The 15,470-nt window shown below is 41.4% G+C and overlaps 2 protein-coding genes across 2 annotated transcripts; one reads left to right on the plus strand and one right to left on the minus strand.

Annotated features, from left to right (window-relative positions):
• Nucleotides 1-7,707: 7,707 nt before the first annotated feature.
• Nucleotides 7,708-9,530, plus strand: LOC135156183 (uncharacterized). The gene is made up of 2 exons (XM_064107825.1): nucleotides 7,708-8,400; nucleotides 8,592-9,530. Exons 1-2 carry the CDS (start codon nucleotides 7,708-7,710, stop codon nucleotides 9,528-9,530), a joined length of 1,632 nt encoding a protein of 543 aa, XP_063963895.1.
• Nucleotides 9,531-11,572: 2,042 nt separating this feature from the next.
• On the minus strand, nucleotides 11,573-12,796 carry LOC135156184 (uncharacterized). The gene has a single exon (XM_064107826.1). It carries the CDS (start codon nucleotides 12,794-12,796, stop codon nucleotides 11,573-11,575), a length of 1,224 nt encoding a protein of 407 aa, XP_063963896.1.
• Between the last annotated feature and the right edge of the window lie 2,674 nt (nucleotides 12,797-15,470).

The raw sequence follows: 15,470 nt of genomic DNA on the forward strand, positions 1-15,470 counted from the left end.
TCGAGGTATATCATAAATTACTTTGTATAAGAAAGGGAGGAAGTTTTAAAGAGAGAAATTATTCACTAACATCATCACTATTGGTGCCCTTGGCACTGTTAGTGATTTGTATTAACATTAGCGCCACTGTTAGCTTCTGCTAAGCCTTTTATTGTTAGATTATAAGGAATTCGACTAAGCTTCTGTGAGTTTATCGATATCGATAGACCTACTTTTAATGCTCTGTTAGTGAAAACAATGCGTCTAGCGGTGGTCGCCCGTGAAAGGTGTGACTGTCCCTAATGTTAGCGTTCTGGTACGCTAACAACGCTTCTGTGCGTTCGCCACTGATCGATAGGACAGTCGCAGTGCACAGCCAACATTTCCCCCTAGCTTTCATTCTTAAATGTGAATTAATTTTGCTTTAATTTGAAGCAGGCTTATATAAACCCCTAAAAAGTTCTGGTAGAACAAAATAAATTTATATGTCGACAATGAGAATTTACGGATGCTTCTTCTGCGGTGATATCTTCAAAAGAAAGCTAATAGTTGCCACGTCAGTCAGCCTTTTGATAATGATGTTCGATAAACTGCAATTGATGATTGGTTTATGTTGACATGGCATATACCTACTGAATCATCTCTCTACAAAAAAGGATATTCGAGGGATAAACACCAATGTCTGTATTCAAAGCAAGATATTCAATCATGTTCTGAATCATATGTTTTTGTTTTGCTGCCCCAATTAGACCTTTAAAGAACTAAATTGTCATTTACATGACCTGTTCATGTCTTAAATGTATGTTGATCCATGGTATTGCATTGGGATTTTCATTAGCTTTAATTTGGTTCCAAACATGACAATGTTCATTCCATAAACTGCATGCATATAGGTCATATTCCTTTCAAATTAAGATGTATGTCTCTATGTGAAAAGTGGTTGGGGGTCATAAAGTAAGAAGAAATGAAGTGGACGGTGGTCATAAAGTAAGAAAAAATAAATTGCCCAAGGATGACTAGGTAGCACCCATCAGATTCTTTTTTTTTAAAGTATCCTAAACTACAGCTTCCATTGCTTGTGACGTCAATAAAAAATATTGCCTTAGAGTGCCAAAACTGTCAGATTCATAAAATACACACCCTGAACTACAAATTACAGCAAAAATGCATATAATTATGCTTTATGTTCTTCTTCTTCTTCTTCAGGTTAAATCTGCCTCCTTCAGGATTGAAGATTCTTGCAGATGATTTATTTGGCATGTGTGTATGGCCAGGTTTAGGTGTGCAGTGCAAAATATATACAGGTGCAAGTAAAAAGTCCCATCTGATTTAGCTCTGGCCTTCCGCCAGTCTCAGGCGGAAGGCTTTTGGAGAAGAGGCATTGATTTTGTTGGGAGGAAGAGTATTCCATGCCTTGATCGTCCTCGGAAAGAAGGATTGACGATGGTGCTCTGTCCTGCAGTGTGGTAGCTGGTAGCCGTTCCCTTGTTGCTGCGATCGAGTTCTTGTTGATCCAGTGAGTGGGATGATGTATTCTTCCACTGGGAAGCTGACAAGATTGTGGTGCAGCTTGTACATAAGGACCAGTCTAGAATCCTCCCTTCGTTTCTGCAGTGTGGGCCATTCCAGTTCTTCAAGCATAGATGTAACGCTAGAGGTGTTGTGATATCTGTTTAGCACAAATCTAGCTGCCCGTCTTTGGATCATCTCAATCTGGTGGATAAGACGATTGGTTGATGGATCCCATATCGAAGAACAGTATTCAACGAGAGGCCGTACTAGTACTTTGTAGGCAGTGGCTTTAAGTTCAGGCAGGTTGATGCGGAGGTTTCTGCGTAGGAAGGCAAGGGTGGAATTTGCTTTGCGGCAGATATTACTAACATGCTGGTTCCATTTCAGGTCCGATGTTATTGTGACACCTAGATATTTGGAGGCAGCAGTTACTCTCAGTACCGAGTTGTTCAAGGTGTAGATTTGATTGACCGCATTCCTCTTCCTCGTGACTCTGATGACCTCACATTTCTGGGTGTTTAGTTCCATCATCCAATTCGATGCCCATTCACTGATTTTGTCAAGGTCATCTTGGAGCTGTTGTGTGTCTTGCTGGTTCTTGATAGCAAGATAAGTGATTGCGTCATCAGCGAAGAGTCTTACTGGGGATGACAGTCTATCAGGCAGATCATTAATATAGTGGATGAACAGGCAGGGTCCGAGGACTGAGCCCTGGGGGACGCCTGATATGACATCAATGGTTGATGAATGGTACCCGTCAAGGACTACTTGTTGTTTCCTATGATGTAGGAAGCTTGAAATCCATCCATTGTTCTTATCTCGGATGCCATAGTATTCCAGCTTATGGAGCAGTCTTTGATGCCCGACCTTGTCGAATGCCTTGCTAACATCCATGACAAGGACATCAGTCTGGAGGCTTTGATCAAGGTTCTTGTGAAGGTCAGAGATAAATCCCAGCAGTTGTAGCTCGCAGGACTTGTTCTGTTGGAATCCGTGTTGCAGAGGATGAAGGATGTTGTTTGCACTGCTATGTTTCATTATGTTGCTGGCTACAATATGTTCAAGCAACTTACAACAGATACATGTGAGTGAGATGGGTCTGTAGTTGGATGGGTCTGTTCTGTCGCCTTTCTTGTAGATAGGCACTACATTGGCCTCTCGCCAATCGTCTGGTATCTGACCAGTGTTGTAAGAGATCCTGAAGATAGTGGTCAGAATTGGGGCGATGACATTGGAAAGCTTCTTCAGAACTTGAGGTGATATGCCATCAGGTCCTGGTGCTTTGTGAATCTTGAGGCTCTTCAGAAGTTTCTCCACACCATTGGTCGTTATGATGATCTCCGGCATGTCTGGGTATGGCGATGCATCAGGCAAGAGATGTGGCGGGACTGGCATTTCATTAGTGAAAACCTTCTGGAATTGCTGATTGATAATATCAGCTTTGGCAGTGGAGTCCGTCACTCTCCGTCCCTCAGATTTCAGCTCAGCTATCCCAGTGTTGTCCGTCCGGTTGTGCTTGATAAAACGCCAGAAGCGTTTCATAGAATTAAACTCAGCTGATTCCTCATCCTCTTCATCCACAGTGAAGATTGACTTAAGGTAATTCCAGTATGCTTTCCTGAGTTCAGCTTGGAGTGTACGCTTGGTGTTCTGCAGCTCGACCTCCGTGTTGTGTGGGATGGGACCCTGGTTGTTATTTCTGTGGTGCCTGAATTTCTTCCATACTCTGTCTTTCCTTTTGATGAGTCGTCTGACATGGTTGGTGACCCAGGGTAGGCTGCCTTTAGGGTGTGTCATTTTGTGGGGAATGAAGTTTTCTACTCCCTTCTTGATTGCATTCTTGAAGGTCATCCACAAATCATTCAGTGTTGAAGTGTTGATTTTGCTATCAATCTCCTCCTATGTAGATATCATGACTTTTTCGAACTCCTTCCAGTCTGCCTTTCCGTAGAGCAGGACTTTTCTCTGCTTCAAATTGCGTCTCGTTGCTTTCACGTCGACGATGATGAGAGGACAGTCATGATCAGACACTCCAGGCACCACTTGGCTATCAAGGACTAACGTAGGGTTGTTCGTGAGAATGAGGTCCAGCACATTTCGTCCTCTGGTTGGCTCTCTGACAATTTGCGTGAGGCCGCGATCCTCGATGATTGTGCCGAACTTCTGATGTAGGGCTGGGTTCCTACAGTTGCCAATCACATGATCCTCCCAGTTCCAACCAGGTAGATTGAAGTCTCCTGCAACAATCACCGAATGAGTCGGAGGAAGTCTGTTTAGGGACCGCTCAAGTTCAGTAAGGCTGTCTGCATCTCTTTCATGTGGTCTGTAAAACGCTGCAACATGCAGAGTCTTTGCTCCAGCCAGATCAATTCTACACCACAGAATCTCACAGTCTGTCTCAAGTTCAACTTCCCTTACAGCCATGAATTCTTTTTTGGTTGCGATGAAAACTCCTCCATGTGCATCGCCAGGTCTGTCTCGACGTTCGATGTTATACGTATTAGTAGGGAACACCTCACTGCTGCAAATATCTGGCTTCAGCCAGGACTCAGTCCCGACGATGATATCTGGCTCATGATCCTGGATAAGGAGTAGAAATGTCTGCTTCTTCGCTCTGATACTCTGGCAGTTTACATTAAGTATCTTGAGTGCCCTCGGTCGAGGCTTCTTTGCAGTAGTGGGTTTCTCCTTCGGTCTAATGGGAGTAGAGGTTGACGCTGGAGGACCAATACTCAGAATTGATGTCTCTGAAGCTCTATCCTGTTCATTTTCATCCTTATCGGTAGGCAAGGATATATCTTCATCTCCAATGGTTAAGTGGTTGAAGGGGTTGTAGCTATCAGTGTTGGCTTTGAGTTCAAGGTTAGACATGCTGATATTGTGCATGCCGCACATGTTGCAGATCCACACAACAGAGCTGTTCCCAACTGCGATGTACTCCGCTGTGTTGAAGTGTACGCAATGTGCGTGAAACCACTGATTGCATACCCCTTCGCATTGGATTGCCTTTGTTTTCCATGTTACTGCTCTTTTGCATGCCCCACATGGGAATTTTGGCTTTCTAGGCATGTTTCATCTCAGCTGCGGTGGTGGGTCTCTATTATTTAGCTTCTAGGTTTGCAGAAGGCTGTGAACTGCGAGTTTACTTGAGCTCCGGTCAGTTTATATGATGATAAAGCAGCAAGTGCACTTAAGTCAGAGTCTAGATCTAGAAATCTACTTTACAGAGCAAAGTAGGGAAGTGAGGGTGACATTCTTATTAAAATCCTTCATAAGCAGGCAAGTCTTACAAGTTACATGAGGATTTCATTTATGCTAGCTATGTTATGATTTAGATGCAGGTCTAATTCACAGGTCTTCTTGACTGCTAACAATACATCCACTCAGGTAGTGTGCTGACTATATATGCAGAAACCAGTGCCAGTAATACTGAGAAGGCATCCAGTATTTCTCCTGGAAATACACCTTAAGCTTCACACTATCCAACAAAATTTGCTGAATCAATGATTTGAATCTCTGTGTATTGAATCTGATGAGTGAAAAACCATACCTAGTTACTCCAGAAGAAATTATGATGAAGGGTGATTTCAATCCAATTTCAGCAGTTCTCTTGACTGCTAACATGAAACTCAGGTAGTGGGACTGTGCTTAGACTATGCAAATATGCTGAGAAGACATCTCATGTTTCACCTGGAAATACACCTTCAGAAACTTCACATTTCCCAACAAAATGTTGTTAGCTTCTGGAACACGACAGGCTCCGTATTATGATAAATTACCTTTCTGTGTCCTAATTTGACCTTCAAGTGAGCTGTTCATTTGATTTGTCATAAGCTTTAATTTGATACCAAACATGATATATTTCTTATGTAAAATAGAAAAATCATAATTGAGAGGAATGTGAAAAAGTGGGCTTGGCTTATGACGTCAATAACAAAAAATCCCAAGGGTTCCCAGGTATTCTTCGTATCCTGGAAGAAGACACCCTATACCACGATTTTGAGCAATAAAATTGCATATATACCCAACTTGACGGTCCTGATTTGGTTCAGGCTACTCGACTATAATGAAGGAGGTCGCTAAAAGCCGAGCTTGTAGAGTGCAGCCTCCTCTTAATAATTCTTTTAGTTCTTATAGACCAAGTATAAGAATTTAGTATGACAACTAGAGCATGCATAACACCAGTTAAATGATGACGATTCATATAGGTGATACAGCCTTTATTTTTACGTTAAATGGAATAACGAATGCTAATGACATCTCAGGTTTTATGATGTGAAATAATGGTCGTTCATGAAATTTCGAAAGCTTTTGACCTGTCAGCATGATTGGGTTGTATGATTTGAAATAATGGTACTTCCGATTATTACGTTCATGGGATGACGAATGTTATTAACCCTTCAAGTTGTATAGTCATATGAAGTAATGGTATATACGCCCGATGGTAGCAGTTTATGGAATGACGAATGCTAATGACCTATCAGGTTGTATCATATTAAATAATGGTAGGCCTTATGTAGAGGTTCATGGAGTGACGAATGCTGTTGGTCTATCAGGTTTTATGATATCAATGTAAAAGCCCTTAGGTAATATTTCAACCTACCAACTGGCTCAGAGGTTGCTCCTTCTGTTGTTGCACTGGTTGTGTGTTGCCTGGTTGTAGCGGTTGTGTGTTGCGGGGTTGTAGCGGTTGTGTGTTGCGGATTTGTTGGGGATGTCTTGCTTTTAGTGTTGTTGCTCTCCATGACGTGGCAGTGATATCCAGTCATCGTTTCTTCACACCAACCATTCAAACATGATTCTTTCGTGCAATCTTCAAGGCAAAGATTTCAGTCGAAAAATTGATTCTACAGTGCGTATCAAAAAAAGTTTACACAAATCCTGTAAATTCATACATTTGTAATATCCTGAAGATTTTTCCACATTTTAACATTGGTACTGATCCGTTTAAGGAAATGACGATATAACTGTCGAAAAATATTTCCGCTTGAGTGAGCACCCCTTACTTTTGAAAAGTTAGTGAAAAATTATTTGCGCAGAACTTTGAAATAGTTATGCGAATAAACGTAGACCTTAATCATGAAGAACACGTGGAATTTAGCTATTGAAATTGATTTGAAGATATCTTTTACCCTTTTTAACTTGTTTCCTTGCCCAAAAACACTTCGAAGAGTGCATTGCGCCCCACCCCACTCCTCCACACACCGAGGCCATCGTGACGATATTTGCTTTACACTGAGCTGTGATTTACATGAAATGGCTTAGGCTTGGTTTTCATTGTGTTAATCATTCTCAAGCTTGGGAAAAGTGTGGAGAAACAAGTATTCAATGAAAAATGAAATGTAAATTCACTTTAAATGAAAAAGATGTGAAAAATGCTGGAAATGTCTGATATAAACTTTTGTTTCAACACTTAATAAGCACAACCTAGCTTTTTGTGCCAGCTGGATCTGAGGATATATTCTAATTCCTCAGATCCAGCGGGCACAAAAAGCTAGGTTGTGCTTACTAAGTGTTGAAATTTCAATTTGGGTGGCAAAATTGTTACAAAATGCTTGAATGTATCCGTTTTATTTCAAATGACTAAATTGCAAGGGAAATGTATGAGAAATGTTTCGCAGGGTAAGTTTGATTTCGCCCTGTCCCCTTGACACAGCGCGAACGGTCATTTCTGCGCAAACAGATTTCTGTGAGCTTTACAAAAATGGACAGTGCTCACTCAAGTGTAACATTCTGTCAAAACGTTTACTTTCATCGGATAAATGAGACCCAAACCCAAGAATATATGTGAGAAAATTATCCACATGCACTAGCGTACCTAAAGGCCCGGTCACATATAGCCTGACGCACGACCCGCGCATTGAAAATTGGAAAATAGGACCAGTGCGTCGTTGTGCGCTCAACTCTTGTCAGAATTTGTGAAAGGCTAGCGAACTTGCATCGAATACATAACATATTGCTAACGCGCTGCACGTATACTTGGCGCATACTGACCGTACACAGAGCGCATATACAAAACCTCCCAACGAATGCATCACGTATTGCGAACGTGTTGAACGAATGGCTAGCGCATGCACTGCGCGTTCAACGCGCAGCCCGCGACCGAAAAACTTCCAGTCACGTGACTGTGGCTGCAAAACTAAAAAGAACCTCGTGTAGTGTTAAGTTTAGACCTACAACCCAAATTTTCATCTTTGCATCTTGGCAACAAAGACAATGACTGGTGGTCGTCGTAAAGGAAGAGGTCGTGGAGGCCGCAGAGGCAACAAGGAGCTTCCCAACCCCAATCCGGACACTCAGCAGCCAAGCCAAGACCATGAGCTTATTCCCAACCCGGATCATCGGGAGACCAGCCTGGATCATGAGCTTACTCCCAACCTGGACCATCGCCAGCCAAGTCTGGACCCTGATGTTGCCCTTGAGCATGGTGACGTGGTGGATGCTCAATCCTTTCCTTCCTCGTCCCCTCAACGCTCCCCAACTCATTCGCATACTGGGTCCGTAGACAGCCATGTATCACTGGCATCGCATGTGTCGTCAGTCGCAGAGATCCTCCCCAAAAAAGGCAAAAAGAGAGAAAAAAGGGCCAACAAGCTGTCTGATGAGGAGGAGGAATTGATGGTCGCCTTCCTGGAGGAACACGAGATGCTTTGGAACAAGAAAGTTATGAACTACAGGAGGACAGATCTGAAGAACGCTGCGTGGCAGAAGCAGGCGGAAACCATGTCCAAGGAGGTATCTCATCTGCAAGGTTGGTTCAGGGGCATGAGGGACAACTTCACGCGACTAGAAAAGATACCTAAGTCTGGGTCCGGGCAACGGGTATTTACAGAGAGGGAGCTCTGGACATTGAAGAAGTTCCAATTTCTTCAAAAGATCGTGTACCACAGACCAGAGCCACTTAGCAGTGTAAGTACATATTTTTGAACTTTTTATATTGTTTAATGTTATTTAACTTGTGATGTTACCATCGTTCAAAAAATGTAATTGTATCTATAGGTCGAATGTTTTTATACCAAACTTTGTAGTCAATTTAGCCTTAGGAATGTTTAAAAAATATTGTTTGTAAATCATGGTATATTTTTGTTTTGTGCTTACAGGTGAAGGATACAATTAATGCAAACAGTGGAGATCTCTCGGCTGCTGAAACTGAGTGCGCCCTGGACGGCATGGAGGTGACCGAAGAGGAGGAACAGGCTCCAAAATCTTCCCATAATGCTGGTAGAAAGAGAAAGAGCACGAAGTTGGAAGACACAGTCCTGGCCACATTACAGGAGCGGCTGCAGGAGTCTGGCCAGCAGATGATCCAGTTGCAGCAGGCAATGCGACCACAGACACCTGCAGAAGTCTTTGGGAACTACGTGAAGGGGACACTGTTGAACTTGTCGGAACGAAAATTCAAAAAGGCTCGCACGGCAATCAGCAGGATCCTAGAAGAGGCTATGGAAGATAGCGACGAGGAAGAGCCTCCACGAGTCACACCATCACGTTCCAGCTCCTTCCAACCCAGCTCTGCACCCCCCTTCTCGTCCTCTCCCAAGCCGGCGGAGCAGTGGCAGCCGGCCCCAGACCTGTGGAAGAGCACTAAACCACCAACTGCATCGATATGGCAATCCCAGGACTGCGGATACGTGGAGAGGTACAGATCCAGCATGACCAACCAGATCCCGCCGCCTCCTCAGGGTCCAACGCAGCTCTCCCACCATCTGCCTAACACCCAACTGCAGCCACATCAATACCCGCAGCAGCAGCATCAGCAACACCAGCACCCCAATCATCAACATCGATATCAGCAGCAGCATCAATACCACCACCCCAAGCAGCAGCAGAGCGTGTCCGATATCATCCGCAGTGCCCACCAAGTGCTCCCCACAACCTGTGAGCGGGACCTAGGAGATATGGCTAACATCTCAGGCTTATCTTCATTATTGGAGACATCTTCAACCTCAGGTCAGATGGCATCTTCGACCTCGGGCCAGATGACACCCAGGGATTCAAATACTCCTACTATGTCTGGTGCCGGTGAGAATCAGTCTTGATCAAGATTGGGAGGGACGCTATAGAAAGATGGACAAGGACAGTTTTGGATTTTAAGACATATTTCATTGTTGAGCTTTTAAATAATGAGGACGCGGTGGCGAGTTTTACGCATCTATTAATTGTTAAGAAGTTGACAATAGTCATGTTGGTTATTTAATATTTTGAATGTGAAAATAATGTTACTTTCTTCATCCGTGTTTAATGTTCATGAGTTTTGTAAATGGAAAAAAGTGTTATAAGTTGTACAATTAGGAAGTTGGATATTTTATATTTATGTGAAACAAAGCATTTCGTGTTTGCCTATTTCTCATATAGACAGTGTAGTTGTATAAAAGATTGAAAACAAGTTTTAAAAAAGTGGTGATAAATAATTGCTTTTACACAAAACGTTTTGTAGTATTTCATTTCATTGTTAAAAAGGGATTGTTGATAGAGAAAAAGTTAGATATTGAATCGTTTTAACGTACAATTAATGTGTTTTGTATTCATCCGTTTTTAAAGTTAAAAAATAAATTTTTTACAAGTATTTCAAATAGAAAATTGGTTATTTCATATGTTTAATTGAAATAATATCCTTTGTGTTTGCCAATTTCTCACGTTGACAGTGTGGATTGATAACAAGTGGTAATGAATGTCTTGGTAAATGATTGTTATCAACCTCTCATTTCAACTGTTAAACAATGTGCTTTGTATTCGATTTTAATATTACAAAAATGTCAAAAGAGAAAGCGTTGGTTATTGAACATAGTAAAATGTTTATTTCACCGTAATTAATCGATTTTGTCCTTCTAATTATAACACGTCTTGTTTAATGTGCAGTAGATTATGGAAACTATCCCTCTTAAACAAGTACCTTAATTAAAGTTTAAGTGCTTGTACCAATTTTTTGTTCATTTTTGTTCGTTTATATTGTTTTAACTATTGATTTGCTATTACCGGAATAGCTTCAAATCATACCAATAAACAATGAAAACTGATATAGTAACTATGGTAAACTAAATATTGAGTTTAATGGGTCAAGCATGAAGGGGACTTGCCAAGTTAATAAAATAAAAATTTAATGCAAAAGATTAAGACAAAGATTTTAATGTTATAGAAATGCTAAGAAAGAAAACACTTATAATGATTTTAGTTTATTCCATTTCTGTTTTGTACCCCTCCCCCTTCCTTCCTCCCACTAAAAGTGGATTGGGGTATAACTAATTTAACTTTGCAAGGCCTTTAATAAAAACAATTGGTGCAATTAATAAATACAATACAGCCCTGTTTCTTGTCAAACTACATGAAAATGTGTTTATTAAACTTATACTTCTGCAACATGCAAGTTGGATCTACACAATATACAAGTCGACATAATAATCAATGAAATGGAAATATAAAAACGCGAATACATTTAGTTCTTGAAATAGCTCTAATTTATGATAATTACAAAATATAATTACATAATTAAAGAGAGGACATGAATTATGAAAAAAGATAAAGAATAGGAATTGAAAGGGATATCAGGAAAATGGGAGCAGAAGTACATTAGAACACATTTGGTAAAAAAGACTCAGGTGATATCCAGTAAACAAAACCCTATAAAACAATGTATACATTTGTAGAAATAATACTATGTTATTAAGAAAATATATTTTGTTACTTACACTACCAAAGAAAAATAGTTTGAAAATATTTTATATTCAAATCAGTGTCAATTTATCAGGCAGGGAAAACAAAAGTTAAGTTTTGAAGGAAAAAAAAGTTTCCGGCAGGTTTCTTTACAAAGAAGAGCCAAAAGGTAAAGAGAGGGGAAATATGAAAAAAACTAAGAATAGACACATGTAGGAGAAAAGTGTGTGTGGATTTGTAATCAAATGTATTTGCGCTGTTAGCGAGAGTGTGTGTGTGTGCGTTTGTATAATTATGTATGTTTGCAAGTGCATGCTTGTCAAATAAACAGTTTATAAAGAATGAAATGAAATAGTACAAAGCATTAATCAACCATCATCCAATCACATCTCTGTATAATCAAAGCTGCCCGAACTGTTCACATAAATGTCTATATCATTTTGTCCTGCCATGGAACGGCACCGGCTTCGGAGTTGACCCAGTGCTTGATAAGATTCCTCTGCCTTTTTCCTTCCCTGCTGGAGGTATTGCTGCCAGCGACAGAGATGGTGTCTTGCATGTTAAGGCATGATCTCCATGCTCCTGGGACGTAGTCATGACCAAGGTTCTCGGCACGGTCAAGCTGCTGGTTCTGCATACCTGGGTATCTTGTCCTCATCAAGTTGTGGAGGATGATGCATGCCGTGACAATGAGCTTGACGGTAGCTGGCTGCTGCTGCATTGTGGTCAGGAGAACTTGAAACCTGTTGGAAAGAATGCCGAATGCATTTTCGACAACCCTTCTGGCTCGGGAAAGCCGATAATTGAAGATGCGCTCCGACTGCGTCATACCTCTAAGACTGTACGGCTTCATCATGTTAGGGCGTAGAGCGAATGCATCGTCGCCGACGAAAAAGTATGGTACATCCTGGTTGTCGTTGGGAAGAGGATCTGGATCCGGAAGGCCTAAACTGCCATCTTCAACACATTCTCTCAGCTCAGAAGCATTGTAGATCTGAGCGTCCGATGCCGATCCCATACCACCAATGTCTACCCAGATGAAGCGATAATCAGCATCTACGAGCGCCATGAGGACAACGGAGTAGAATCCTTTGTAGTTATAGTAAAGAGAACCACTGTTTGGAGGACATTTGCAGCTGACATGCTTTCCATCGAGTGCACCACAGGTATGGGGGAAGTTCCACTTCTCCATGAACTGGTCAGATATGGCACGCCACTCATTGGGAGTTGTGGGGCACTTCATCATCTCGCCCTTGTACTCTTCGATGATGGCCTGGCACACTTCTGGGATGAGCAGGGATATGGTATTGTGAGGGATTCTCCATCCATAGGACATTGAGCGATACTTGGTCCCAGACGCAAGATGTCGAAGGGTGAGAGCAAGCTTCAGGCCAGGATTGAGGGCATCTCTGTAGGTTGTATTCTGTTTGGTGATACTCGGGCCCACTCTTGTTAGCAGTTCGTCGAACATCTCTGGTGGCATTCGCATGAAATTTTTGAAGGCTGCCTGGTCTTCGTTGCGGAGCTCTACAAGAAGTTGATCATACAAGCCAAACTGTCTTCTCCTTCCGATCCAGGGTCGGACCCAGTATCTTCGTTGACTTTTTTCCTTTCTCCCTCTGGAGACTTGTAGTTGGTGAATAGTCAGTGCCATTAGGTTATGCTGATGTTGGAGAACTGCAATTTTATATTTCAATTGAGTGTCAGGATCATCCATCTTCCGAGGTGCTTCTTTCGAGGGCTGGAGGAGAAGTGATGAGGAGTTGGTGCCGGATACACTTATATGCCCTATGACTACACGCTAGGCACACGTCAGGTATATGTTAGGAACACGCAATATAAACGTTGTGTGCGTTAGAGACATGTTCAGCACTCGTTCAGCACTCGTTCAGCTCGTTCATATTCGTTGCGTGTTCGTTGGAATGCACGTTATGTGTGCGCCAGTTGTTCGTTCGAAATCAGCCGCCGAACTTGCGACGGATACTCAACGTAGGCTCAGCGTATGTCTAGCGTTGGTCTAGCGCGCTTTGCGAATGTATGGCGACTTCATGGCGAATAGAGTCATGCGTCGAGCTCTGCGCATATTTTTGAGCATGCTCAAAATATCACGACGCACAAGCGGAGAGCGTCGAATACATAACGTTGGTAAAACGCGCTCGTCGAACGCTTAACGAACAATTGCGCAGATCTAGCGAGTAACAACGCATTGACCAAAACTGCCAAAATTCAACACGTGGGCCATGCGCCTCTCGTGCGTCGCCTATATGTGACCGGGCCTTTACATATATTTCACGACCCACAGAAACTCAATACCTGTACCCACGGTTTCCGCCGCGTTGTTGTTTTGTTTTCTGTCCTTTTTCTATTCCCATATTTTGTTATATTTCTTATTTCTTGATCAATCTCATGCCACTCCCGTCACTCATGTATTATTCCAAATTCCCTTTTTTCGTTAACTTAATTCGCAAAGTTGAATGAAGTTCAACCTTTATCATATACCATAGGCGGATCCAGCTTTTGGCGAAAGGGGGGGGGGGCGCACTGCCGAGCGGCGCACATATTTTTGCACTTCACCGGCGCCATAAAAGACAATGTTGAAAAATGAGGGGTAAAGTCTGACCCTGTCAAATGCTGTTTTCAAAATGTAGGATTTTCAGTCATGCCATTTTGCATGACCACACGAAAATTTGGTGCACATCTCACATTTGCACATTTTTCATAGTTTTCATAAAATGTTAAGGAAAAAAATTGTTTTTCACAACAGCAGATCGCGAATGTGCCCCCCGGCCCCCCTTCCCCCTTACTGCGTACGACCATTCCCTGAAGTTCACTTAAACATATCTCATTATAACAGAAATATACATCAATTTAAACATATAATCTTTCTAAAACATATATAGAGAGAGATTGAAAAACTTATTAAAGAAAGAAACAAGCAAAAAGTAACACAAATTATGCATGTTATGTGCGATTTCAAATTATCGTGTATTAACCCTTTTATTGCGATGAGGCCAATACTTTTGTATATTAATAGAGAAACAATTTTTTTTACTATATGTATATATATATATATACACAGGGGCGTCGATCCTTTTTTTAAGATTTGGGGGGCAAAATCATGAATCAACTTTCCAAAGGCGCTCAATATCACACAAAACAAACAAACTCACACAAACACACACACACATATGCATATATATATATATATATATATATATATATATATATATATATTTATATGACTCATGAGATAGAAACACATATCTCACCAACAAATTAATGCGAGCGCGAAGCGCGAGCTAAATTTTTTAAGTATACTGACCTGAAAACAGGAAAAAGGTGCCTGTTTAGGACTGTTTGGTAGTAACTCATGAGGAGGATACATATCTCACTACACAGATAATGCGAGTGCCGAGGGCGAGCTGAAATTTCTTTATATTCTGACCAGAAAGCTTGATATTCTATGCATTTTTGGTACCAATGATTAAGATGGGTATCTAAAAAAACAATAGATGCGAGCGCGAAGCGCGAGCTTAAAGTTTTGATATTTCGATCTGAAAAAAATGACAGTTTAATGGACGTTTGTAATAAAGAACAACATTATATCCAGCAAAAGATTATTGCAAATCGAAGCGGGAGTTCTTTTGACGTTTAGTCCTTAAAAAAGGGACATTCTATTCACCTATTTAATCATGAAAAGTATGGGGTTTTGCTACAGAAATGATGCGAGCGCGAAGCGCGAGCTAAAAATTTGTATATTCCAATCTGAGAAGCGGATAATTTAAGCACGATTTTAAATAAAGAACGAGTTGTGTAGCTCAATCTCAATATACGACTGGTTGCGTAATTATACACTCCCGGTACTAGCAACGGGTTTTAGCTAAGTTTTGGGCTAAAATATCGAATCATCTTCATAAAACACTATAGTAGCTGTCTTAAACTAAAGGCCATAGAGGTGGCACAATGTGGAATGTGTAAAGAAGAAAAGTGACTGACCTTCTTTTTATTAAAGCATTGGAAAATAATATCAAAATTAAAGGATTTGCTCTACGCTTTTGTATGATTCTGGGATTTTTTTAATAAATTAAAGATTTCATGACATCTGTCATTCTGTGGGCAACTGCCCCGCCCCAGTCCACTCTGTAAGGGCATGCGATAAGCTTTGTTATGACCATTCAACAATAAAATGTATAACCAGGGGGGCGTTTCATGAAAGGACTTGTCGGACGTTTTATCCGACAAGTCCCATTTTATCCGACAGTTACCATAGTAACAATACCTCTCAGCCAATCAACATCAGAGAAAGATGTCAGATCTGACAACTTGTC

Source organism: Lytechinus pictus, chromosome 12 (genome assembly GCF_037042905.1).
Source record: "Lytechinus pictus isolate F3 Inbred chromosome 12, Lp3.0, whole genome shotgun sequence".
NCBI lineage: Eukaryota > Metazoa > Echinodermata > Echinoidea > Temnopleuroida > Toxopneustidae > Lytechinus > Lytechinus pictus.

What these genes read in the sequence shown, in the direction of transcription:
- LOC135156184 (XM_064107826.1), bottom strand. Translation starts at nt 12,796, where the DNA reads ATGGCACTGACTATTCACCAACTACAAGTCTCCAGAGGGAGAAAGGAA.
- LOC135156183 (XM_064107825.1), top strand. Translation starts at nt 7,708, where the DNA reads ATGACTGGTGGTCGTCGTAAAGGAAGAGGTCGTGGAGGCCGCAGAGGC. An exon ending in GACCAGAGCCACTTAGCAGT is followed by an intron (nt 8,401 to 8,591) that starts GTAAGTACATAT and finishes TTGTGCTTACAG; the next exon opens with GTGAAGGATACAATTAATGC.